Genomic DNA, 25,443 nt, shown 5'->3' on the forward strand with positions numbered 1-25,443 from the left:
CAATCTTCTCAACAAATTTTATCTTAGTCACTTCCTTGACTGCAGTTTTCTCAAATTTACTTGCTGTGTAAAAACATTCACTGACTTGTTTCAGGGAATCATTTCAGGCCTTCATTGAATTCCAGGGCAGTTTTGTACATTTTAACTCTGCACTGTTTTGAACTGTTATGCTCAGTTATGAAAATCATGATCACTTTTATATTCCCTGAATATACAAAAAAAAAAAAAAAAAAAAAAAAAGTAAGATCAAAGCTTCTTCTTGGCTATTCAGGTTAGCAAGAACTAAACCTGCATTTTATCACTACTGACTTCAAATCCTGGCTTTTGTGAACTTTACTGAGAAAGCAAGCACAGAAAATGTTCAAACAATAAAAAATAAAATCTTTCAGAAATGTGAAGAAATATTCCACTACAACATGGTTATGAAGAATGTTACTTCAACCATACAATGAGATAAACAATGGAGAAGTTTAAATATTTTGGAATTTGCCATCCTATTCTTTGCCTTCAGCTGAAACACAATTTGTTCATAAGTGAAAAAAAAAACTTCCACATTAAACCAATTTTAAACTGGCAGCAACTGCATCAGTAATCACACTTCATGTCATACTGTGATTATGTGATTTTGCTGTAGAAACTCTGAGACTTTTTTCATGCCATGTTGCAAAAAATCTATAACAAATGTAACCACTTGCAAAATAACATATAACACACAATGTAGGTGCTTAATTCTTTTCCTCTTTTAGTACCTTAGAACAACTTTTTCTATCTTCTTTTAATTTAGACAATCTTTCCTCCTTAATTTTCTTTAAGAAAATAAAAATTTGTTTATTGTGAGAAAAAGCATGAAAGCTCCATAGGCATAAATTCATAATTGCTCTTATTACATTTAACTTCTTGCAGAGACACTCAAAATCAATTATGTGGTGTAGAGGAACAAATGTCCCTCCCTGCCCCTATTAAGAGGAATCATAAAAGATGCCTTGTAAATTTATGTAGTCTTCCATAAAGCATCCTTTTCTAGGAGCTGTTTGTCTCCCAAGTAAAACTCTGGATTGCACTGATTCCAGATTGCACTGATTCCAGAAGAAATTTTGTCTTTATATTCATCTTAGTCAATATTTGATGCTGTGAAGATATAGTATCAGCCATCACAAAATCTCATCCCTTGGTAACTGTGTGATTAGAAGCAGTATGCAGTTGGACCCAGAGCTCTAAAAGGGCTGAGAGTTCCTGGTGCTGTGCACTGCTGGCACCTCTAGTTTCACCCAAAAGAACACCACAGAGGAGTGCCATGTGACTTTCTTATGGAGAGAACTGCTTATAAAGGATTTGTATCTGCAGAATTTGAAGTTTGGAGGATCAGTGTGATCAGTATGAAGTCTGATCTCGGGTGTGGGTGATCTTACTGAGTGCTTTGCCCCAAGGCAGCCTGTGAGGAACAAGATCCAAGGTGTCCTAAAGCAGTTAGGATACTTTCTGTTGTATTCAGGTGCATGGACAGAGGCACAGATACATTTCAGGCACCGATGCCTGGTAATTTGTTGCCCCTAGTTACAGCTAAGATAGAGTTAATTACTTCTCAGTAGCTATTACAGGGTTGTTTTGGATTTGGAGAAAGAATGCTGCTGATAACACACTGATGGTTTGGTATTATGCCAAGTCGTGTTTATCCTAAGTCAAGGACTTTTTTTTTTTTTTTTTTTTCCCTTGTCTCATGTTCTGCCAGGAGGCAGTATGCAGATGAAAGTGGGCGGGAGCATGGCCGGGACAGGTGACCCGAACTGACCAAAGGGATGCTCCGCACCACAAAACGTCATGCTCGCTCTATGAAAAGGGGGGAGTTACCTGGAAGGGCGGATGGTCTGGTTTCAGGAAGGGAAGGCCTGGCTCAGTCAGTGAGTGGTGAGCAACGACATTGTTGCGGTTGTTGTTGTAGTTGTTGCTTCAATTATTAAATTCTCATGTCAGCAAACAAGTTTTAATTCGATTCTCCTCTGCATTCCACCGATGTGAGGGGATAAGAAAAGGAGAGGCGGGGAGAGCCGCGGTCTGCTTCATCTCTATTGGAGCTGAAAACCACAACAGCTACGCCTTCCTCCTGCTGCTCCGCCCGCCCCCAGTGCGTCCACCGGCGGCTCTGTGCGCAGGCGGCGGGGCGGGCTGCAGAGGCGGTCCCAGCGGCGGCCCGCCCGCAGCAGGGAGGGCCCGCCGATCCCCTTACCGCCCCCATGGCGCTGGGCGGTGTCTGTGGCCGGGCGCTGACTGTGGCCAGGCCGTGCCCGCCATGCTGCCGCCGGCTCTGCTCCGCCGCCCGCTCGCCGCCGCCGCCCGCCTGGCCCTGCCGCGCTCCGGCCCGCAGGTAGCGGCGGGGACGCGGGGCGGGCGGGGGCCGTACCCTCCGCGCGGGGCCTGTCGCTGTCGCGACACCGTCTCTCACGAGTCTGGCGCCGGGCCCTGCCCAGAGCCGTGTGGAGCCCTTTGGGATCCATCCCCTGGTCACGGGATCGATCCGGTTGGAAAAGACTGCTGAGATCAGCGAGTCCAGCCCGTGCTCGAATACCACCACCCTGGGAACCAGACCGTGGCACCAAGTGTCACGTCCAGCCTTTCCTTAAACGCCTTGGGGGACGGCGACTCCACCACGTCCCCGAGCAGCCCATTCCAATGTCCCATCACCTCTTCTGTTAAAGAGTTCTTTCTGATGTCCAGTCGAAACCTTTCTCGCTGCAGCTTGAGACTATGACCTCTTATCCTATCACCGTCCTCGGCCTGCAAGAAGTGGCCGATCCCCACCTGGCTATACCCTGCTTTCAGGCAGTTGTAGAGAGGGATAGGGTCAGCCCTGAGCCTCTTTTTCTCCAGGCCAAACAGCCCCAATTCCCTCAGCTCCTCCTCATAAGACTTGTGTTCCATACCCTTCACCAGCTCCGTTGCCCTTGTCTGGAACAGAGGCAGTCCTGCAGTGTCCCAGTGTCAGCCTAAGCAGAAAGCTTCAGGGCCTCTCATTTCCCACAGAAATGCAGTAAGGAATGGGTCGCTACTGAAGGCTTCCCACTGTGTCAGGATCCTGCAGGGGTTTATAACAGCCCCAAGGAGCTGTCATTCATGGCAGCCAGCACTAGATGTGTCATGCTGCAAGGGCCATTGAGTAACAAAGCCTTTGGTTTTCACCTTCTGTATTCAACGACCTGTAAGTGCAGCCAGCCTGGGGTCAGGTTCTCCTTCCAGGCAACAAGTGATAGAATTAGAGGAAGTGGCCTCAAGTTCTCTAAACCAGGAGAAGTTTAGATTGGATATTAGAAATTTTTTTTTCACTGGAAGGGTTGTAAAGCACTGAACCAAGTTGCCCAGGGGAGTGGTGGAGTCACCATCCCTGGAAGTATTCGAGAAACAGGTAGATATGTCACTTGAGAATATGGTTTAGTGGTGGACATGGCACATCTAGATTCACAGTGGATAGGATGATAAAGTAATTTCTAAACATAAACAATTCTGTTCTGGTTATTAATGGTGCTCATGCCTGCAGATTCTTGTGAAATAGGACATATCCAAAATCCATCCTGTAGCTGCCTCTGTGCAAACATGGGCTATGGCCAAAGCTGTGTTTTGGTCTTAATTTTTCATGTTTTATTTGAGAGGTGAGTAGCATGTTCCAGGTTATTGAGTCAGTTGCAAAAGTACACTTAGTCTGGGACTCCCAAAGGGTTTTACCTAGTATGAGCAGAAAAACTGTTCTTGATCAGCCCTTGGGAAGCAGCCAGTAAAGAGCTAGGATGTGGACTTAAGCAATCATGTGTTGGAATGAATCACTCTTTCCCAAGAGTTGATATCTTTTTCCTTCATTTGCCAATAATATGTAATTTGCTAATACTGGTATAAGATTATAAGTAGAAAACACAATGCAGTAGCGTGAGTTGGTTGGGTAAGCACAGCACAGGCAGATGTTGGTGTTGCTTCCTCTTTGGTGGCATCTCAGCAGCCTTGCTTTTGAATAATGTATTTAGCCAAATGCATATTGCTGCTGACTTCCTGAGGAACAGGAAAAGGAAAAGCCTGCTTTGTTATGAGCTAATAATTAAACAGTTGAGTGCATCAAATGAATGACACATCACAGTCTGTTGCATTGCCAAAAGGAGTGGCAAATAATGGACATTGTTACTACTTCCAAAGAAAAGTGTCAAAAGGTATTTTTTTTGTAGCGGACGTCACGAAGTAAGTACTCATCTCCCAACCTGCAGTAAAAGATCCTTCTGTAGTTCTGCATTAATTAAAAAATAATAGGCAGGAAACAACTTTCTGCCTTGAGAATTACTTTTACTATTTTTTCTTACTATTTTCTTTCAGGTACGCCTTGCTACAGGGCCCAGACAAAATAATGGCATTTTCTACGAAATTCGCACATATGATATTAAGCCAGCAAAGATGAAGGAGTTCTTGGAAATGGTCAAGAAGTACTTTCACTTTCGCACAGCTCACTCAGAGCTGGTGGGATTCTGGTACTCGGAGCTGGGAGCAATGAACAGGGTGCTCCACATTTGGAAGTATGGTACGGTCAGCATCCCTTTGCACTGTTCTGCTCTCTCTGTGTCCCCTGTTTCCCTGGCAAGAAGGTGAGGGGAATGCTTACCTGGCTTTTATTTGTTGCTCTAACTGTAAGGAGGTTGCCCCATAACATTGCTCCTGTATTGATTAGTGAGTGACAAGAACACTTCAGACCTTGTCAGAACAACTTTTAACATGTTGGGATGGGAAAGTTACAAATGTTCTTGAACAGTATAACAGAGGAACTGTGGCCGAGTGTTTCATTAATGGTAAATATTTTAAACTTAGGGTCAGTTCCGCAAACGTCTTGAAACTTTCAAAATTAGTGGAAAAAAGGAAACATGCACACATATGTGGTCTGTGTGTGTTTATATGCATGTATAATTTTACTGTATTTTAGCTCAGAGTACCAGTCACTCCCATAAAAAAATGAATATGCTGTTGGTATGCTTAAACTCCTCCTGCAGTGGACCTGTACTGAGGTTGGAAGCTGCTCCACCAGGTCTGACTTCTCAAGTGTGTGAAATGTTTTTGTTGCAGCTTTAACCTTGCTATCAATATGATTTTTGCAGTATGATCACCTTTTTAGGTTGTTGGAGTTAGTTTTGACATGGAAGGTGCAGGTGAGCCAAAAAAAGCTACTATTATGCTAAAAGCTAGGTGTGCTGGCTGTGATTTTTGTGGAACCCAAGGGAAGTGATACTTGGGTTATAGAGGGGTGGGAAGGCACACTGGTATAATTCCCCTTGAATGCCTGCTGCAGTCCAGCTGCATGTTGACACACTCCATTCATTGAAGTCCAGTTCCGTCACAATACCTGTTTCAATTAAGGGAATTCCCTTTTGTTTTGGAGGGATGAATTGTGGAATCATAGACTTTGAGAATTGTTTGGTTCCTCTCAACGATACTGCTGTGTGCCTCATCCAGCCTGGCCTCTAACACTTCCAGGGACTGGGCATCCACAGCCTTCTCTGAGCAATCTGCTGCAGTGCCTCAACATTCTCACAGTGAAGGATTTCTTCATTATCTCTAATCTAAATCTTGCTTCATCCCAGAAGGTATTTAAAAGCTGGATGGAGCTCTGAGCTCTGAGCAACCTGGTCCAGGGGCAGGTGTCCCTGCACATGGCCAGGGGGTTGAAATTAGGTGATGTTCAGAGGTCCCTTCCAATCCAAACCATCCTGTGATTCTCAATCTACCCTCTGTCAGTTTAAAGCCATTCCCTCTTGTCATATTACTACATGCCCTTGTAAAAAGGTGCCTCTCCAGCTCACTTACAGGCTCCCGTTAGGTGCTGGAATGTTGCTGTAGGATCTCCCCGGAGCCTTCTCTTTTTCAGACTGAATAGCCCAAACTCTTTCAGCCTGTCTTCACAGGAGAGGTGCTTGAGCACTTGAATTATTTTTGTCACCTCCTCTGATGTCAATCAATCTTCTCTCATCCACCAAAGATGTAACCCCGTCACAGAAGGCCACCAAATTAGTCAGGCACTATTTGCTCTTAGTGAAGCCATGTTGGCTGTCACAAATCACCTCATGGTCTTCTATGAGCCTTGGCATATTTTCCATAAAGATCTACGCCTTGATCTTGCCAGGCACAGAGGTGAAACTTACCAAGCTGTAGTTCTGCAGTTCTTCCTTATGTTCCTTTTTAAAAATGGGCTGCCATAACTTCTCAAATACAACAAATTGTAGCTTAGCCACCTTCTCTGACAGTTTCCTCAGGACCTGTGAATGTATCTCATTGAGTCCCATTGATTTGTGCACCTTCACGTCCCTTAGATGGTCTCAGACCCAAATTTTTCCTACAGCAGGTCATTATTCATTCTCACAATCCCTGCCTTTGCCTTCTGTGACTTGCGTGGTCTGGCTGGAGCATTTGCCAGTGCAGACCAAGGCAAAAAAGGACACTGAGTCCCTCAACATTTTTCATGACCTGGGCAGCCATGTCTTTGTTTTCCTTCAAGAGAGGGCCATTCATTTGTCAATATTTTGAGTTCACTTGAATTTAAAAATTGTCCCGCTTCTCAGAACATTTTAGTCTTGGCTATTGTTACTATCTCTAAATTTAAAAAAAAAAAAAAAAAAAAATCTATGGGAAACCTTTAAAATGCAAAGTTAAGGCAAAACCTGTACTTTTTGTTTCCTTACAGTAATTTACATGTCTAATTGTGATGGTTCCTCCCCCCACCCTGAGACCACACTACTATCTGGGAAATGAACAAATTTCACAACATTCTTCCTCCTTGATTCATCAGACCCCTGCTTCCATAATTGCTATATTTACCTCTTTTTTCCCAGGATACTGATATTTCTCAAGGTTCTTCCCATTCTCAGATGCTAGATTTTTCTTTTGTAATGTTGGGAGCTGTCTGCATAAATATATTGCTTAAGATGCCACTGCAGCCTAAGCAGCTGAAGTTCATGCTCTTAATTAAGTGGACTTGTTTTCCAATAAGAAAAAAAAAAAGAAGAAAAAGTTTAGCTTTTGGGCATTTAACATCTTTTTATGTAACAAAACACACAAACATTAATTCTACAGTTTTAATGTCACTTTATATAAGCCAAACCATATTTATTATTTTTTTTCTTGATAGGCTATTACTTCTCCTGATTTTTATTTTTTCCACTTAATTTCCATATCCACTGTGCTTTCTCCAAATCTTATCCTTGGTAACTGTTGCCACATCCAGTAGACCCTACAATTGCCGTGTTCAAATCTATTTTAACAGTAAAATTGCTTAACTTATTTTAACTCCTTTGTAAACTTTCTTGGAAATTTTCATTTTGCTTGAATCCATTTTAATGTGAGAGCTAACGCGGATTTTAAAGGAAGTTTTGCAGAATTTAAAGGAAACTTACCACATCTGCTTTGAGCTAATATGATGTCTGAAAACTGCCAGTTTCAAAATTAGATGTTGTTTGCCTTCTTGTAATTATACATTTTGATTAAGTCTGACGTGACATCATATGCATTTTTTAATGCATTTTTTTCCTTTCTTACAGATAATTTTGCCCACAGAACAGCAGTCCGGCATGCACTAGCAAATGACAAAGACTGGCAGGGAAAATTCATCTCTGCAGCTGTCCCCTTGATAGAGAAGCAGCACAATGAGGTTGCTTATCTGGTGCCCTGGTGTCAGCTTGGGAAGCCTCCAAAGGAAGGGGGTGAGCTTATCTTTTCTTTTGCTGATTCAAGTAACCGGCACTAACAAAAAATGGCTTAAAGTTCAAACCAGGTATTGCATAGTTTTGTCTCCCTTTATGTAACAAATGCATGTACATGCATCCATGTGGATAAAGGTGACATAACACAGATGAGGGACAAAGATTTTCAGAAGGATTTTTCACTAAGGTACATCAATAACTGACTGAGTGCTGATCATTAAGGTTGTTAATGATCAGGATTGTGACTTGCTAAATGAACATGAAAAATGGCAATGCCATAGTAGTGATCAGAGCAGTCATCTCAGATTTCCTTTGTCTGTCCATCAGTGAGAGGGCATTTCCTGGATAATCATTCTCTTTCACAGATATTTTCCTCTTATCAATTTGCTTTGATGTTACTACTTCTTTCACAAAAAGTTTTAAAGATTTCCTACTTTTTTAAAGATACATGAAAGTCAAACATGAGGATCTCTCCTTGATCTTGCCAGGCACAGAGATGAGACTAACCAAGCTGTAGTTCTGCAGTTCTTCCCTTTTTGGAACAATTTTTTGTAACAATCATAGGTTAAGTGTAGAAGTCATGTCCCTATGTATTTTAATTCTCTCTGTAGCAAAGTTGATATTAATAATATTGAGTGTTCCCCCGTATATGAACATTGGCAGGCTTTCTTGCATGAAGTGACAGGGAACAGACCTTGCTTCAGCCCTCAGCACATATCCAGATACAGTAGTCTTTGTTCTTTATTTCCCCAGGATTCTGAATTTTATGCTGCTGCTGTTGAATTTGAAAGCAGTCCTGTTTTCTCTAAAATCTGGAGAGACGACTTCAAACACTGTTGTAGTTTATCTCCAGCCAATTGTTGGAGAGTGACACCAGACACTGCCAAGTAGCAAGTGTCTGGCATTCCGTTTCTGTGCCAACGATAATGATATGAAGTAACTACCTGAACAGAAAGAAGACAAGTAACTTTTAAAAGGACTGGAGTTTTTTTTGCAAATTATGCCATTTCTCTACAAATAAGGGAGATTGCTTGGCACAGCAGAGGTGCTAAACTAGTCCTGCTGTACTGGCTATGCTGTCAGGTCTTACGTGACCAACTGCCAGGAGTCAAAGGGGTTTGTAATCTTATAAACCTCTACAATGCCAGAAAACATCACCAGTCTTAGAAAAGACACCCAGCATTGTTCAAGCAGCTACAAAATCCCTCAAACAAGTATGAGCACTTGTGGTATCTGCAAAGTAGACTGAATGTCTTGATATTTCCATGCAGCATTGAAAATTGTAAAGTTGGGCTTTGTGTGAAGCTTTCTCTTCTTCAGTGCCCTCATACTTAGCTTTACACTTGAACTAACTAGGGTTAGTGAGCCTGTGCTCTTGTGAGCCTCTGGAAGCTGTGAGTTCTTGTGTGTGCTGGGAGTAAGGGGCAGTTTCCTACTGTCCCCAAATGACAGGGAAACGTCATACTGGTCTCACAGCAAGTACGCTGTGGCCATGAGACACAGCTCAAGATCTGCTGTATTAATTTGTATTTCCTTCCTTGTGGTAGTGTTTGCCTTTTCTTCTAGGTGTATATGAATGGGTTACTTTCCAGATGAAGCCTGGTGGGCCAGCATTGTGGGGTGAAGCATTTCGAGCTGCAGTCAATGCTCACATCAACACAGGATATACCAGCCTGATAGGTGTTTTCCACACAGAATATGGATTACTTAACACAGGTACTCATCAACTTCTGATACAGACTTTGGCATGGGAAAGGGCAGAGGCAGAGGGGCAAGCCCTCATCCTGGATCAGGATTGGCTAGCTAGCTGAAAATGTTGGTGTGGATCACCAAAGTCCTGTAAACAATCCTTGAACTCAACTATTGGATTATAGACATAAGCCAGTTGCCACAATCTTAAAAGACTTTCAGATCTGATGCTAAAGTCAAACCATGCAATGGCTCAGTAAACCATCATCCCACTACTGGGTGGGATGCCTGGAGAATTGCTTTTGATAACTGCATTTGTAGCAGATGAAGGCAGATGGCTAGGACTTAGAGAATGTGTTGTATTGCAGCATAATAGTGCTCCGCTGACTTTATTTGTACTTTCTCAGTTCACGTGTTATGGTGGAACGAGAGCCCCGATCACCGGGCAGCAGGAAGACACCGTGCCCATGAAGATGCCAGAGTTGTAGCAGCTGGTAAGACATGATGAATCTAGAGAACTCACTTGTGTTACCTGCATGCATGCTGAGAAAAGTATTACTTTTCATTGGAATACTGTCTTAATTAAACGTGCATTTAATTTTAGTGCGCGACAGTGTCAGATTCTTGGAGTCCCAGCAAAATGTGCTTCTGATTCCCCTGGAATGCTCACCGCTGAAGTAACCTTCTTCTAAAGGACGTAACTGATGGCAGGAGAGACAAGATGGAAATGCTGTCAGCAAGTGACATGGATCCCCATACCCTCATGAGCTGAGCTGTTCTTCAGCTGACAAAAAATGGATGCAAAATACTGATCCACTAGCAATGTAAATCAGCACAATTGATACCAATTGTTAAACAGAAGTTTATGGTGATGTTCCTGTGTCTCCAGGACAAAGAACTCAAGCCAAATCATGACACAAACCATGCTTCACCAGTCATCTATTTTAATTCCTAAGTTCTTCATAATTTCTTGCATAGCTGGATCACTTACAAAACTGAGTAAGTGCTCTTGTCTGGCATTCCAGACAGGGATGATATAATTTTTATAATATACTTTGATGAAAAATCCTTTTTACTTAATTACTTGTCATGGTTCATTTCAGCCTTTTCCTTTATTGTTCATTAAACACTGCCTCAAAACTGTGAGTTATCCACACAAGCTTTGCCTCAGGTATTTTAATACTTGCTTAGGGTGCTGAAGCTGATTAGTCCTTCTTGTTCAATTGTGTCGTCAGACTCATCTGATTTACATGTTCTGACATTCTTTGAAATACTTTTCATCAGACTATTAAAAGCTAAATAAATGAGTAGAAAGCATTAATTTTTAGTGTTTATGGCTCAAGCTCTTACTCTTTTTAAGCTGTGAGATGATAAATCCCATTCTCCAAGTACAATATTAATTTTGCAGGTTTTGTCTTTTGGTCAACAACGAATTGCTTTAGAACCAGTAAGCTGGAGTGAATAGCAGTGGGACAGAGGGCTCATGGGCTGAGAAGTCAAACTTCTGTTTTGTGTACAGTAGTACAGAGCACCCTCTTCTGCAATTTATAGGTATCGACTAGAAATTGCAGAGCACTTGGGAGGCTTTTCTACATGTTTATCACGGCTCTGCAATGAGCACTTGAGTACTGAAGTATCTTTGTGCAGTTTGCATAATGATTACTGCCTCTTATAGGGCCTTAAGATCTCACAGAAAGCACTAAATTATGTTTGTGTCCAAGGTGGGTGCATGGGATGTGGCTGCTGTAGTTAAGGGAGTGTAACGGGTCTCAGCTGCTATATCCCTGTCTTCATACAGTGCTCTTCCCCACTAGTAGCATTCTCAGGGTGGAACAAACACAACTTCAGAGACTTCTGTCTTACATTTTATAAATCAACTTTTTAAGGTACAAAGACCTGATGAGCCAGTATATTGTTTAGAACATGGCCTTACAACTGTTCTTTCAAAGGAAGTTTTTTTTTTTTTACTTACAAAAACATGGGCGGAAAAATGGGAAGAGAGAGTTAAAGACTTTTTTTTTTCATTTGCAGGCAAGAATTCAAGTTTCACTTAGGGTTTTTGGTTGGTTGGTTGTTCTTCTGCTTTTTAATTAAACTGTTTTCCTTAACATCAGCATTGAGACTAAGGAACATTTAGGATGTTAGAGATGTGCTTTATCCTGCGGTGCCAGCTGGACATGAGATCAAAACAGAAAACCCAGGAAATTAAGAGGGCTGCGCAATCATCAGCCACATGAAGTTCAACAAGGGAAAGAGCTGGATATTGTGCCTGGGCAAGGACAACCCTGGGTGTACAGACAGGTGGGGGACAAGATGCTGGAAAGCAGCAGGACTGGGCTCTGGGGGATCCTGGTGGATGGCAAGCTGATCATGAGCCAGCAATGTCCTGGCAGCCAGGAAGGCCAACCCTGTCCTGGGGTCCATCAGGCACAGCAACACAGCCGGTCAAGGGAAGGGATTGTCCTGCTCCTGCTCTGAGGCAGCCTCACCTCGAGTGCTGGGGACAGTTTGGGGTGCCACTGATGCCTTTTGGCACCTAAAAACAGAGGCCAGACAAAATTAAGATGAATAAAAAGCAGTTATATTTATTGAAGGGCCTTCAGGTACATTTCAGGCAGTTGGTGCCCCCACCCAGGCTTCTTAACTTGGGCAGAATTTTCTTGATGAGTGCAACTTCAGGAATTGGTTAGATATTGGAACTTGGTTGATGATGATACTATAGGCAGTAGCAGACAAGATTTTAGTATCAGTTATCCTTGAGCAATCACACTGTTATTCTGCTTTCATTTGTAAACTGCTATTCAAAATCAACCAACCCTATAGGGTGTTTTTAGCAAGGAGGAGCAATCAGCAGCTCACAGCTCTGTAATAAAAATGCAGAGGCAGGTACTTGAATTGGGATTTAGATCTAGAGAAGTTTGTTATGCTTTGCAGTTGGATTTGACAGTTAACCAATCACTTGCTAGAGAGCTTTTTATTTAATAACTTTAGAAGTTTAATCTAGCACTTACCTTTATATCTTGCATGTCCTCATTTACCTGAAAATAGTGTAACTACTCCATACAAGTTTTTAGAGCTACTGAAATCTCATGAATCAAAGTTCACAACAAAATAAAACCATGCAAAACAGAAGCTTCTAGCAGTGCTCCTTGAAATAAAAAATGCAAAAATTACACTTGTGAAGACCAGTGGTGCTATAACAGCTTTATTTTTTTTCTTAATACAAGGCAATTAGAGTGCCTTTTAATACTTCACATAACAGATATTAGCAAATACAAATATATATACTTTTTTTTTTCTTTTAATGAAAATGTCCATTTAAGGATTTAACTTAGAAATTTCAGTTGTGAAATCTCTCTAGATTTTTGCAAAGTTAACAGATATTCCAGTGCAAAAATAGATCCCATTACAGATAGCATAAAGTGCTTGGAACGAAGGACCAACTATAATTCAGGAGGGAAAGATAAGCACAAAAGTGGTTGTTTAACCATGGGGGAAATACAACAACTCCTTACTGAAATACAAATGTACTACAAAGAGGGATGCCACATGTCAATAGTACTGAAGTTTAAAATAAGTTAACACCTCAGTGTAGTTTCATTATCAAGAGTGGTTCATATAATGTATATGACTCCAGAGTGATTTTTCCCCAACACATACTTGAATGAGTAAAAATTAGTGGCTGTCTGAACATATTCCATGACAAGTCTTCATGCCAGTGTTGCATTGTGCTGTCTGTTCAGTACAAACAACGCAGATCAGAGCTGTGAAGTAGTCTGGTCAATATCCACATTTACTGCAACATTTTGTCACAGATAGCAGACCCTGTAAGCATGACAGTCATGGGGCAAAAGAAATCAAGAATCTTTTTTGTGGGCTAAGGAAAGTTTATTACCATGTAACTGTTTTTTCCTGATACATGAATCATTTAAATAAGCAGTTACCAAGAGCAAACCACAGCCCTTCCAGGACCAAATCTGAATCCTCCTAGAACTCGTTCTAGCTCTGCACGCACTAGTTTGGTGCAGTACAAAAAAGTTAGCCCTTCAGTGATGTAATGTGGATTTGTAATAGTGACTTGTAGCAGTGGTGAGACTCCAGTACATGCTATTTGTTTCAATGTTACCGCCACATAGTTCTGGAGTAGTCAGGGTTGTAGCTCTGCTGTTCTGCACTTGGAAGTCTGGCGTATTCGTCACCCTGTAACTCATCCCCATAGAGTGACAATGTCATAAAGGTAATAACAAAGCATGTTTTAAGTGAGGTATACCAATCCCCATTACACTCCTTTTCTCAATCCCCTCAGCAATGAATTATACAGATTAAAAAAAAAAAAAAGTATTAAAAAGGCACTTCAGCAGAGCCTGTACTAAGCTCTTACTTTAACTCAAGGCAGGACACAGAGGGACAAGGAACTTGTTTAAACTGCATTTTAAAAATGTTGAGTTGGTCAGTGTTACCAAGTACACTTGGAAACATGTAATCAATCTTCTTCAGGCTCATGCCAGCCTTTTCAGTATTTGGTGGGCTGCTATGGTCATTCACAGAAGAAAATGGTCCATGACTGATTCATGGAGTAGCATCAAAACCAGTGCAGAACCTGTGTGGGTATTTAAGGCAGAGGCATGGCATACAGGAACAGCTCAGGAACTGCACTTGTGTTCATACCACATTACTGAACCAATTTTCGAATGTAAAAGCAACACAGAGGAGCCCAAAAAGCATACTCTCCCAAGACCGTTGTACAATGTGAACAAGCATTGGTTGTTCTTACTATATAATTTCCCCTCTAATATTAGTCTGGTTTTGTAAAACTTGAAAAATTGACTGATGAACTGTAACACTATTATCTTGAACTCTCGTATTTTTCAGGGGGATTTTTACTGAAACAGTTGTTTGTCACATGTATAATAAGGGTGTATTCTCCAGTTAGGGATCACCTAATGACTGAAACTACACTGCACAACAGAAGCAGAAACTAACACACTAATGTTATACCAGTTTTCAAACAGGAAAATTTTAGGTGAACAACTTGCAGTTGCAAGCTGATTTTGCAGATAGCAGCTGATTGCTAGAATCTGGAACATGGTCAGATCATGAATGCAGCTATCCACCACAGGGATAGAAAGAGAGCATAGCATTACAGGCATAATGTAAAGAAATACCGTGGCTACAAAGATCAACTGAAAGCATTTTTAATCCCTAATTATGCTACTTATCTATTTAAAGTCATAAATAATACTGTTAAAAAAAAAAAAATCTACATCTCATTTCTAGTTTTTTCTGGCAAAGCCAGAAACAGCAACATGCTTGTGCTAAGCAGTAATTCCAGATGATGGGTACCTTTCTGCTGCAAAGCAGGGGTTAAAGAGCAGATATTACAAATCTGAGTGACAGTCATGATTTAGAATTTGCTCTTGGCATTAGCAGCTTGTACAACTACTGAGTTTGCTGCTGTGGTCCAAACCCTATGTCTGCTTCTCACCCACTTCTTCCTACTAGACGTTCATGCAGCTGCAACAGTACCTCAAAGGAGCAGGAAAGTACTTAACTGCACAAACATCTAGTCAAAGTACGTTGTTGATTGTGATGCTGGTGGGATAATCATGCATTAGGAGGGTTCACAGTTCTCCATATCACCACTTACTGATGAAGATGTGCGGTAATGATGGCCTGTCTCTTGCCATCCCACCTGCACAGTACTGCTTTGTGGCCTCAGCTTTGTCACCAGTGACCTACACCAGCCTAGAGAAAGCCAGCTGGTCAGGTATGTTTTCACAACCTAGGGCTTCAACACTAGCGGTGGCTCTTCTTGCCACTGACTGTTTTGGTGCATTCATTGCCAGCAATGGATATAGCACCAGCACATTCCCACTCCTGACACGAATGTTCTAAAGACTAAAACATGCATGTCTAAAATATCTGCAAATAACCACTGGCCATGTTTCCTCAATGAATTATTTTAGCAACCCTAATAAAAACATACTGTACAGAACAAGATACAGTATGGTTGAAATCCCACAGCATCTAGTGGGTGCTTTACCACAGCTTCAGAGTTATACTGTAATGAGCTAAATTCAAGTCTTTCACTGGAGAACAGTACAAGACGACTCCATGAGGCACTGCCCCTGTAAAGGAATTGTTTTCATTGCATTGAATTGCATTGCATTGAATGGTTATCAGTAGAGTGTCCAGTTGCTTTTCCTCTGGCTTCTTTGGGAATATGCTATCCCAGGAAAAGGAAGTTTGCATTCTGCTCATCATTTCTTTGATGAATTTGGCTCACACACAACTTTCTTTTACCTTCTCATCTTGCAGGAAGGAGTTAAGGATTGCAATGTCTACCACAGTCTGGTTTTTGTGCAATGACAGGTCCTTAGAATGGTCGTCGTCACTTTGGTCCTTAGCAAAATTTACAAAAACCTACAAGAAAAACAGGGCATGTCACACACCACCATAGTATTTCATTAATTCATGTAATTTTAAGCACTGGACACCCTGAAATAGTCCTGGGATTCAGTACTCTAGTTTGTTTAAATGCCCTTATAAGATAGGTGCATTAAATTGGTGGATGTACTCCTTCTACAAAAGAAGCTTTTGGCATCCAGGCTACTAAAAACTTACTAAAAACTTACTTGGTCAAGTGTGGTCTGAGAAACGGAGTAGTCTTCTATGTGGAGTCTCTTTTTGTTCTGGGAGAGAATACTGAATATTTTGGCCAGGGAGGATGGTGAAGAGGGAAGTTGGTACTGCAGCATATTCCGATGTTTTTCCTTTAGGACACTTCCAGGGAAGGCATGCCCAAAGAACTCCTCAACAGGCTTCAGGTCTGGGTTTGCTCCCGCAATTCTCACCACTATGGTGTAGCCATCTCCAAACCTACAAACAAAAATGTCAGTACAAGAGTTAAGTGCTTCTGAAAAACAAGTGGGCTAAAAATCCAGCAGCATTTACTATAGTCAGAATAGCAATAGAAATGCTGCATGAGGAACTAAGCCTAGCTGTACCTCCCTAAAAGTGCAAACTGTGTGGAATAAATGAAAATAAAACACCTACCTGTTCTTTAGGTGCTGGACACTGCCCAGACACCTGAACCGCCCATTGACCATTATCGCCATTCGAGTGCACAGGGCTTCGCATTCTTCCATGCTGCAGGCAGAAATAACTTCATTAGTAATGCACACAGCACTGAAGGGCAGAGCAGAAAGGCTGAGCTTAGCATCCAGCCCTGACAAATGTAAAAGGCAAAGTATGACACAAGTGCGCTGCTACTTACCTGTGAGATGTTAGCACCACTGATCTCCCCTCCTTGATTACACTCAGAGCACAGTTCCACAAGAAGCGACGTGCTTTGGGATCCATTCCTGTTGTTGGCTCATCCTGCAAAATGTGTACAAAAAACAAATTATGCTGCTACATTCTACTGACAAATACCTCATCTTTGAAATGACCTGTCCATTCCTGATTACGGAAACACTGAAAATAAGCAAGTTTGATTTCATTTTCTAAAATGAGAAAGTAATTTATGCACCGGATTTTTAATGACTCTGCATTTCAACCTTTCTGGTTTTTTGAGAAAAATATTGAAGAGCAAAGGTTGCAGACTCACCAGGAACACCACAGGCGGCCCTCCAATGAGGGCAATGGCTGTGGAAAGCTTGCGTCTGTTCCCTCCACTGTAATTCCCAGCGTATTTTTCTCCATATTTCACGAGGCCCAATTTCCGAATTGCCCACTCGCCAACCTACAACAGACAGCACACCTTCAATCAAGCATCTGCACAAATAGATTTTTTTTAGAAGCTTTGGCTTCAAAAGCAGGTTTCAGAAGGGCCATTCATCTGAGGATCTAATGTGGCATCAATACGGGTTTTGAAATACCCTGTGCACCTCTGGATCAGGATATATGTAACCCAGCTACTACTCAAATCACATCCAGAACTGGGTCCCTTTTTATATGGAGCTGGTGAGAACACCACATGGAAGAACTTGGCAGCAATCTTAGAAGGAGATTGCAGTTTCCACCCATCATGTCTACTCTCACAGAAGGATTCAAGCTACTTGGACATACCCTAGATATCATCTATGTAGAGCACTCAGGCCTCATACTGTCTCAAAAACTGTTAATTCTAGAAAACAGAACTGAGAAGGGTGCAGCATGGTACTGGCAGCTGTCATCAATTGCCTAAAGACAGTTCTTGTAACCTCATGTCTGAATGCTGAAATAGCAACACTTTATTGATGCCCCATGATCAACCAGAAAGCTTTTAAAACTCGGAACAAGGCTTCTGCTAAGCTGTAGAGTGTTTCTGGGGACTTTAAAGAAGTAACACTTGACAGTAAGTGAAGTTCTGCATGACCTGCAGCTCCATAGCCCTTAAATTCTTAAAGGAAGAGAGTTCTTCAGTGGAGAAGAACATCCACTATGACAACGCAGGACCCAAATTATCTGCCCTTCCATTTTGTACATTTTTCCAGGCAGCATTGGAAGAACAGGGCAACTCTTGGGTTTTCCTGAAGGAGAGGGGGGCAGATTTCACCATACCATATCTTCAACAGCTTCACATCATGACATTACATGAATTGCAGGGAGAGTGCATGCAAGCAAGAACTTCCAAGTTGGTCACTGGGGTGGGTCCTAGAGTGTTTCATTTACCTTGCAGACTTCTTTCTCTGGAACACCTCTCAGGAGTGCAAAGAACTCCAAGTGCTCTCGCCCTGTTAGCAGTTCATTAACAGCATCGAACTGTGGGCAGTAGCCCATGTTCTGATGGACTTCTTGGATGTTGGACAAGATACTATAAAATAAAAAAGCCTTTGTTAGGATTTCATGAGCATATGCTGCTATTCTAGATGTTAAAACAGTGTGAAACAGTGTTTCTGGAATCACTGAACTAACAAAAATACAGGATCCTAGAAATCCATCGTTATCAAGTTGCTTTTTATCTCTCTCCCTTTTCTGTCCTTAAAAAAATTATATTTAAATATGGAAGAGCTGTTACACAGAAATGAATACCAGACTAAATCAACTTTCCTAAGCGACTGACATACTTTACCAGACACAAACAAGGACTGAAACAGATGCCAGGAGTTGTAATCAGGAAAAGTGTAAAAGACTTTTGATGTGGAAAAAAAAAGCTGTTAAAACTGGAGGAGAAAGCAGAGAAAATGCATTGTCTTTCACCTGTTTCCTTTGAGGAAAGCTTCTCCTCCCGTCACATCTGTATCGCCAGTTAACATCTTAAAAGTGGATGACTTGCCAGCACCATTTACTCCCAGGAGTCCAAAGCACTGGGGATATAAATGAGCACAGTGTATTTGAGAACAGGATCCATCTGCACCATTTTCAGCACTGAAAAGATGTGTAGAAACAAACTTGACCCTCAGGACAGCTAGAGGGACCCAAGTCCATTTTCAGGAAAAAAAAAAATTCTGTGCTTTTATTTTAAGTAAAAACCTTTAAGCTGGGAAGACGAACAAACTGTGGTGTCACCTTGATACACGGTCACCACAGTTTATCTGTGACAAACCTTGAATACTGGAATTTGGCATCTAGTCCCAGACACAGAGTTAAGTATCTTCTTCAAAGGCAGAGACACACAGAAACTGCTTCAGCTTCTACTTTTCTTCGGCGTAGTTTGAACATTCATGTGGTTTTGATCTTACTCTACCCTGTGCTGGCTCCTAAATACTGCAGTAATAATTAACAATGCATTTAACAAATAAGCTTACCTCTCCAGGGGGGATTCCAACACAGATCCTGTCAACTGCTGGCTTTCTCTTCATTCTGTAAATCTGAAACCATAAGAAAAAAGAAATGAGGACAAAGTCAAAGAATTCCAATTAGAGCTGTACATATTCAGTACTTCCAACTCGATCAAGTTTTGACCCCCCTAAATTCCTCTGATAAGACAGTGAATTGCATAGTTTTGTGTCAGTGAGTACAAATTCAGAAGTTCTGTCACCTTGGTTAGCTCCTTGATTTCCAAAATATCACTCTGTCCTCCTCCACTAATTATCCTCTGCCTCTCTCTGGTTACATCCTCATCTTCATCATTCACAGGAGGCAGCTTGGCATAGACAGGCCTGAAGAAATCAACATGATAAAGCCTTATCAGAAAATGAGAGGGCCTTCATAGGTAATATTCTCCCCATTTCACAGGCAACACCAATGAAAACTTCACCTGCCTGTTGCAGCACAGTAGAAAGGACAACCTACCTGGGTTTGATGAAGAACCTGTACTGGATGAGCACTGTAATGAGGAAAAACACAACACCTTCTACTGCCATGGCAAAGAGGTTCCTTCCCACCAAGTCCCATGACAGAGGGGACACAAAACGATTTTCTCCTGCCAAAATGAGATTAAAAGTACAATCACATTTCCAGAGCAAGAGGAGCACTCTAGCATTTCTTCCAGCAGAGCTCACCAAGTTGGGCACTGGGACAACTGATGATCAGCCAGTTGGAGGAGTGAAGGGTTAGACCACACAAGGGGCCAGCTGCAGCTGCATGCACATTTTTTACTGTAGCAAAGCTGGGACTCAGGCCTGGAAAATTCAGTCTGCCAAAGAGCTAGCCCACCTTTCCAAAAGGTTAGTAAAGCACAAATAGACAATGACTCAGGCCTGGCATCTGCATGCCAAAGAAAAATAATAAATCCAGCTGTCCAGAACCTCAGCCACTCCTTAACACTAGAACTAATGATTTCCATACAAATGTCTTTTTTCACTTTTATTTAATGCTCTTAACTCAAAACTCTTTGGATCTATCTACCAGTTTCTCTTAACAACTTAGACTGGAAGACTATTATGACTTCCCATGTTTGACCAGGTCTCTGCTGCAAACTGTGCACTTTTAGTTCCTGAAAAGTTAGAGGAGCTTGTCTGGAGCAGACTATAGATTTCTCTGTTCCTTTCAGAAAGGAACATAGTCTCTGTCATACACAGTTTCACTTACCAAATCTCTCCAAAGCATCAGCCATAGCCTGGTTTTTCACCATGTCAATGAGTCCCCGGCCCAGGCAGAAGTGGGGGAAGATGAGAAAGACAGACTTCAGGATGTCATTGATGTCCTTCAGCTTCTGTTAAGAAAAAAAAATCAAGTGCCAGTGAGCCAGCTGACCAGAAAGTGGCCATCACCTCCCAAGAATGATCCATGTTGTCACTGACCCCTCCTTCCCTTCCTCAACACTACAACCCCACAAAAATCTAAGGATTAGAAATGTTCTCCCAAGAGCCAGGGCCATGGCTCCTCTGGACAGTCAGTGTTGTTGTGTTGCTCACATAACACAAGCAAACTGTGATAAAAGGTTTTTCCAAACACTCTCAGTCTAAAAGGCAAACAATGATATGCAAGGAGGCTACTGGCTGAGGACACAGGGAAGTTGAACTTGCACAGACTGGTTATGTCAGTAGCTGTAGGGAGTTTCTCCCTAACCCACATTGGAAGCTCTAATACATTTCCCTTTGTTGTCTTCCAGCTGGCTTAGCCCATGGATTGAACTGATAGCACCCTGAGCTCCTGTTCTGCCAGGTATTCATCTCTTGAGCATGCACTCATTTTTACTGAGCTAGAATAGGCTTTGTAACAAATGGAACCATCATCAAGGACTGTGTCCTTATGCCCACAGGTAGAGGTACAATCAACAAGTAACTCCCATGGGGTCTATTGAGTCTCCTCCTACAAGGAGCACTCCACACCTCTGTGGGTCAAACAGTGCTTTCCAAGACATCTTGTCTACAAGCATGAGAGGAACTTGACCTTCCCTAGGAGGCATCTGGTGTCGAAAATCTGAAGTGAAGAGTGTAAGCTCCCCAAGACAGCTAGAGAGGTATTTACAGTAGGAGTCAAAATTCAGGGCAACTAAATGGTTGGGTGATTAAATGGCCTTCATACGTGGAAAACGCCCTTCATTAAGAACATACAAGAAATTCCATCTGAATATAAGAAAATTCTATTTTTTTTTTAATTTTTTATTTTTATTTTTTTTTACCCTAAGAATGACTAAAAAATGAAAAAGATTGTCCAGACAGACTGTGGAGTCTCTCCCTGGAAACCTTAGAATCTAATGGCCTGACCAACCTGCTTGTGGTGGTTTGACCTTGGCCTTCCACTGCAAAAAACCAGGCTGTGCAAACCCAATATACTGCTGCAGCTGATCCTGCTCAGAGGTTGGAATAGACAGTCTCAGGAGTTCCTTAACCATTTTAACTACTCTGTGAGCTTTTCTAAAGGAGGCTTTAGCCCATTTCCACCAGAAATGGGCTAAAATCCATGTTTAAACTCCTGCTGAAGCTAACGCGTACCCACCAGGGCCTAGCTTTCCTGGAGATCTGGCTGCTAAAGACAACATGTAACCTACATGGAACTAGACTGTAGCAGCACATGACAGTAAGGAGTGTCTTAGGCTCCTTTTTCCTTAGGAGGAAAAACATACATTGTTGGTGAAGAGCTCCAGGACAAAGGTGGCCACACTTCCGTTGATGCCAATGAAGAGATTCACACTGGTCAGCACAACATACGCCGTGCTAGGGATTTTGAACACAAAGGAGGCCGGATACATGAGAGGGGTGATGGACCATCTGTCAAGAGAAAAGGCAGAACATGAGGTAAAAGTCTCCCAAGTCCAAGAGCCTTCCCAGTCACCCTCTGATGAGAAATCCCTTACCCATAGAGAAACAGAAGGAGAGCCAGCACAGGCAAGTTGGAGGAGGATACATAGGACTTCTGTTGGAAACAGATGAAGATGATGACAACTAGTGTGGCTGGAACAATGTAGTTGCACTGGAAGGTGAAAAACATGACTTTAGATTTCTTTCCATAAAAAGAGATTTCTTGACATAAAAAAAGGAGAGATGTTTTTCTGCTCTAATCCAATAGTTTTCAAAACTCTTCAGTGTTCCCAAAGCTTTTTTCAATGGGAGACTCTTCAAAGTGTCATATGTGTGAACCACAATACACTAGACATTTCTTGGTCCCTCTAGAAGTAGTCACTAGACTCTCAGAGGTTTAGAACACCACAGGTTAAGAAAACCTGCTCTGGACAGAGCAGAACAAGGGGCTACACAAACATTTTTGGGCAAGTATTTTAGAGTGACATAATAAATGCTAATGATTGAGCTTATGGTTGTCCTTCCATCCTCTGTTGTATTCCTTGACCCACTGAGAACCACTGTCCCGTGAGAGTAAATACAAAAGTCACAGTCACAATTGTTATTCACTAAAAAAATGTAGTGCCCACTGGCCAAAACTGCACTGTGCACTTCAAGACACCCTGGAAAAACAGAACAGGGGATAGTTTAGCCCAGCCTTAGTCCTTACCATATCCCACACAAAGTTGGCCACCCAATAGATCACAGGCTTCACACCACTGATGAACTGCAAGTGTTTAGCCTTGCTGACACGTTCCTGAATAAGGAAAACCACAAAGCTGGCAGGAACAAAGGACATGGCAAAGATCACACAGATGGACACAAGGACATCCACAGAGGTGGTCATCCTGGATAAAGAAAGGACAAAAGCAAATTGTTTTGCAAATTGTATGCTGCTACTGGCTGCTTTGAAATGAAATGAGGCAGCTCATGCAGGCTAGGGCAGAAACTATTTCTTCTGCTGCTGTTGTTATTCTGTCCTTATACCCAGAATCCTGAGTAAAGGATTACCATGCAAGACTCTCTTAACTGCACAGTTCTTCTCCAGCCATATAGCAAAGGGAACATACACAGTCTGTTGGCATCTCAAGCACAGCATCACAACTTGGAGACTGGTTAATAACTTCAGCATAATAGACTGCTTTCTGTTTTCCTTATCACCACCACTTTGTTTCCCACATAATCCATATCCTGGGGTTGTTGGGGTTTGTGTTTTTTGGTGCTGTTTCAAAGTTCAGAAGTATCTGCCCATCATCTGCCACTGCTTTATGGACTGAAGGATATATATGCACACAGATTATGAGTTCTGAGTCTGATCATAGTGGGAGTGGACTAGGCAACGCCTCAGTGAAGTTAACCCTGTGCATTACTGTGTGCCCCCAGCTTGAGGCAGTGGGTAAAACTCAACAGGACCTATTAGTGGTTCCTAGTCAAATGGTGGGGACAAAGAATGACCATATTCATGGTGAGACACCTTTATGATGGTGGCTGAGGGGAATTTCCTAGAGTTGCAGAAGGTCTGATTCCTGAAAAGGACTGGTTCTTAGAAACTGCAGCTTCCAGGGACTCAAAGACACAAAGTTTATACAGCAGTGCTGTTCAACAGCAAGTTCTCAGCAGCACAGGTTGCCACCTGCCCAGAACACAAAAAATAAGGCCTGCACATTAAGAGCCTAAATGGCAGAGGCCAATGACTATCTACCAGTGAGTCCAAAACCTTCCAGTTGCCTGTTTCCAGTCATTAGCAATGAGCCCAAACCCATCCATATTCATGTCACAACTTACAGAGCTACTTCAGAGAGCTGCTGCTTGGTGAGATTGAGTGGGTGATTGAAGGCAGTGATTCCATAAGCACTGGGGTTTTCACCCTGCTGGAGGTTGGCCCGAAGGATGGCATTGTTGATCACATTTAGGAAGGATGCAATGGCATGCCAGCCCTTGTTGTTAAACCACACCTACAAGACACCACAACATCATCAGAAAGGCACCAGGTACATCAGCTACCCAAAAGCTTCCTAAGCCCTGCAGAACAACCCTTCCTCTGTTAAGGGTGTATTTCTTTCCACATCCTTCCAGCTAGCTTGCTGAGGAGCAGAATACACAGTTTAATCAATAAGCACAAGGGGCTGCTGGAAGGTATCACTGATTGAGCCCTGAACTCCTTCTGGTATTTAGGCCTTGACTCCACATGAGAAACAGATTTTGAGGAAGTCCACATAAAACTACAAGCTACATTTACTCCACTAGCAAATACAGAGAACTCTGGTCCACACAGTTTTCCCAGACAAACTGCTGTGACTCCAAGTCACCAGAGTTTCAAATAGCAGGCACAGAAATGAGGATTGGTTAATTTACCTTCACATTGTTCTTCGTATCCAGGCCTTTCATGAAACTTGATAAGCTGTTGAGAAACCGATCCCCAGAACTTCCCTGCAAACAGCAAAGAAACAGTTACTTCCCCTCTAAGAATACCTTTATTCATGCCCTGGGGTCTTGCAGAGACTACGCAATGTTTTTCATAGCTCTGACAGCTTTCTGCCAATTCAACAGCCTCTACCCACCAAACTGGGGGTGGTAAGAAGGCTGAGTAACTGCAGCTTCCCTTCACCCTTTCCTTTCTGTAGTCTCACCAGTAAGAAGGGTCAATCTCATGTCTTTTTTCCCCAGCAAAATGTATTAACCAAAGTTGCATGCAACCTTCAGAGACACAGGCTGGCAGTCTCAGAGGAAAACAGTGGCCCAGATTCTCCTGGGGCAGTGAGCCAGGGCAGACTCAACACAGGAAGGTTAAACTGAGTTTTTGAAAATGACAGCAACCCCTTATTAATTTCCCAAGACAGCCCACACTGTCCTGCCACAAAACATTCAGATGTATGCAATCCCCACTGGCTTGTAACTGGTGTTGGGCAGAATCCACATCAGCAACATGGGCTGGGTTTAGCTTTAAAAACTAAAACTAAAGCTCAAGCTTTAGCTGAGCATGTTATCAAGCCTTCTGCTACTTCCAGACAACAGCCTGGGAGATCCCAACTCAGAGGTAGTGGGGAGAATTCAGTGGACACAGCTAACATACACATGTTCCTTATTTAATGGCTTCCAAGTCATCTCCCAAGTAACAAGACTTAGTGCATCCTGGGCTTACGGGGGAACAATTGCTCACCTGTGCCAGTTCCAAAATTTTCTTCACCTGTTTAATGGCATCAGTGACTTCATGGCTTGGAGGAAGCATGAGGGAACTGCTGGCTCCCAAGGAAAAGCCACCATATCTAAAAGTTCAGATAGAAAGTGACACTAAGACATGAATATTCACTGACCTCCAGATAATGCCACTGCTCATCCCTCTCCATGTGTCTCTTCTTCCTGCAGTCCACCCAAGTCTAGTGTTGCTGCTC

The 25,443-nt window shown here is 42.3% G+C and overlaps 2 protein-coding genes across 5 annotated transcripts in view; one reads left to right on the forward strand and one right to left on the reverse strand.

The window, feature by feature from the left end:
* Positions 1-2,205: 2,205 nt before the first annotated feature.
* Positions 2,206-13,749, forward strand: LOC131573887 (protein NipSnap homolog 3A-like). The gene is made up of 6 exons (XM_058828233.1): positions 2,206-2,362; positions 4,348-4,549; positions 7,551-7,712; positions 9,279-9,428; positions 9,809-9,895; positions 10,006-13,749. Exons 1-6 carry the CDS (start codon positions 2,288-2,290, stop codon positions 10,080-10,082), a joined length of 753 nt encoding a protein of 250 aa, XP_058684216.1. The 5' UTR covers positions 2,206-2,287; the 3' UTR covers positions 10,083-13,749.
* Positions 13,750-15,422: 1,673 nt separating this feature from the next.
* The window catches only part of ABCA1 (ATP binding cassette subfamily A member 1), an 89,332-nt gene continuing 79,311 nt past the window's right edge, over positions 15,423-25,443 (reverse strand). For all 4 annotated transcript variants that reach the window (XM_058828229.1, XM_058828230.1, XM_058828227.1 and 1 more), the window contains 17 exons: positions 25,212-25,317; positions 24,407-24,481; positions 23,837-24,006; positions 22,722-22,899; positions 22,069-22,184; positions 21,838-21,982; positions 20,358-20,481; positions 19,620-19,749; positions 19,366-19,486; positions 19,133-19,195; positions 18,585-18,691; positions 18,057-18,198; positions 17,011-17,145; positions 16,678-16,781; positions 16,458-16,550; positions 16,037-16,280; positions 15,423-15,824 (listed from right to left, as the gene is read on the reverse strand). In XM_058828229.1, the coding sequence (XP_058684212.1) occupies positions 15,684-15,824; positions 16,037-16,280; positions 16,458-16,550; positions 16,678-16,781; positions 17,011-17,145; positions 18,057-18,198; positions 18,585-18,691; positions 19,133-19,195; positions 19,366-19,486; positions 19,620-19,749; positions 20,358-20,481; positions 21,838-21,982; positions 22,069-22,184; positions 22,722-22,899; positions 23,837-24,006; positions 24,407-24,481; positions 25,212-25,317 (2,194 nt within the window). In that variant the 3' untranslated portion in view covers positions 15,423-15,683. The remainder of the gene's footprint in view (positions 15,825-16,036; positions 16,281-16,457; positions 16,551-16,677; positions 16,782-17,010; positions 17,146-18,056; positions 18,199-18,584; positions 18,692-19,132; positions 19,196-19,365; positions 19,487-19,619; positions 19,750-20,357; positions 20,482-21,837; positions 21,983-22,068; positions 22,185-22,721; positions 22,900-23,836; positions 24,007-24,406; positions 24,482-25,211; positions 25,318-25,443) is intronic.

This window comes from Poecile atricapillus, chromosome Z (assembly GCF_030490865.1).
Source record: "Poecile atricapillus isolate bPoeAtr1 chromosome Z, bPoeAtr1.hap1, whole genome shotgun sequence".
In the NCBI taxonomy this organism is placed as follows: domain Eukaryota; kingdom Metazoa; phylum Chordata; class Aves; order Passeriformes; family Paridae; genus Poecile; species Poecile atricapillus.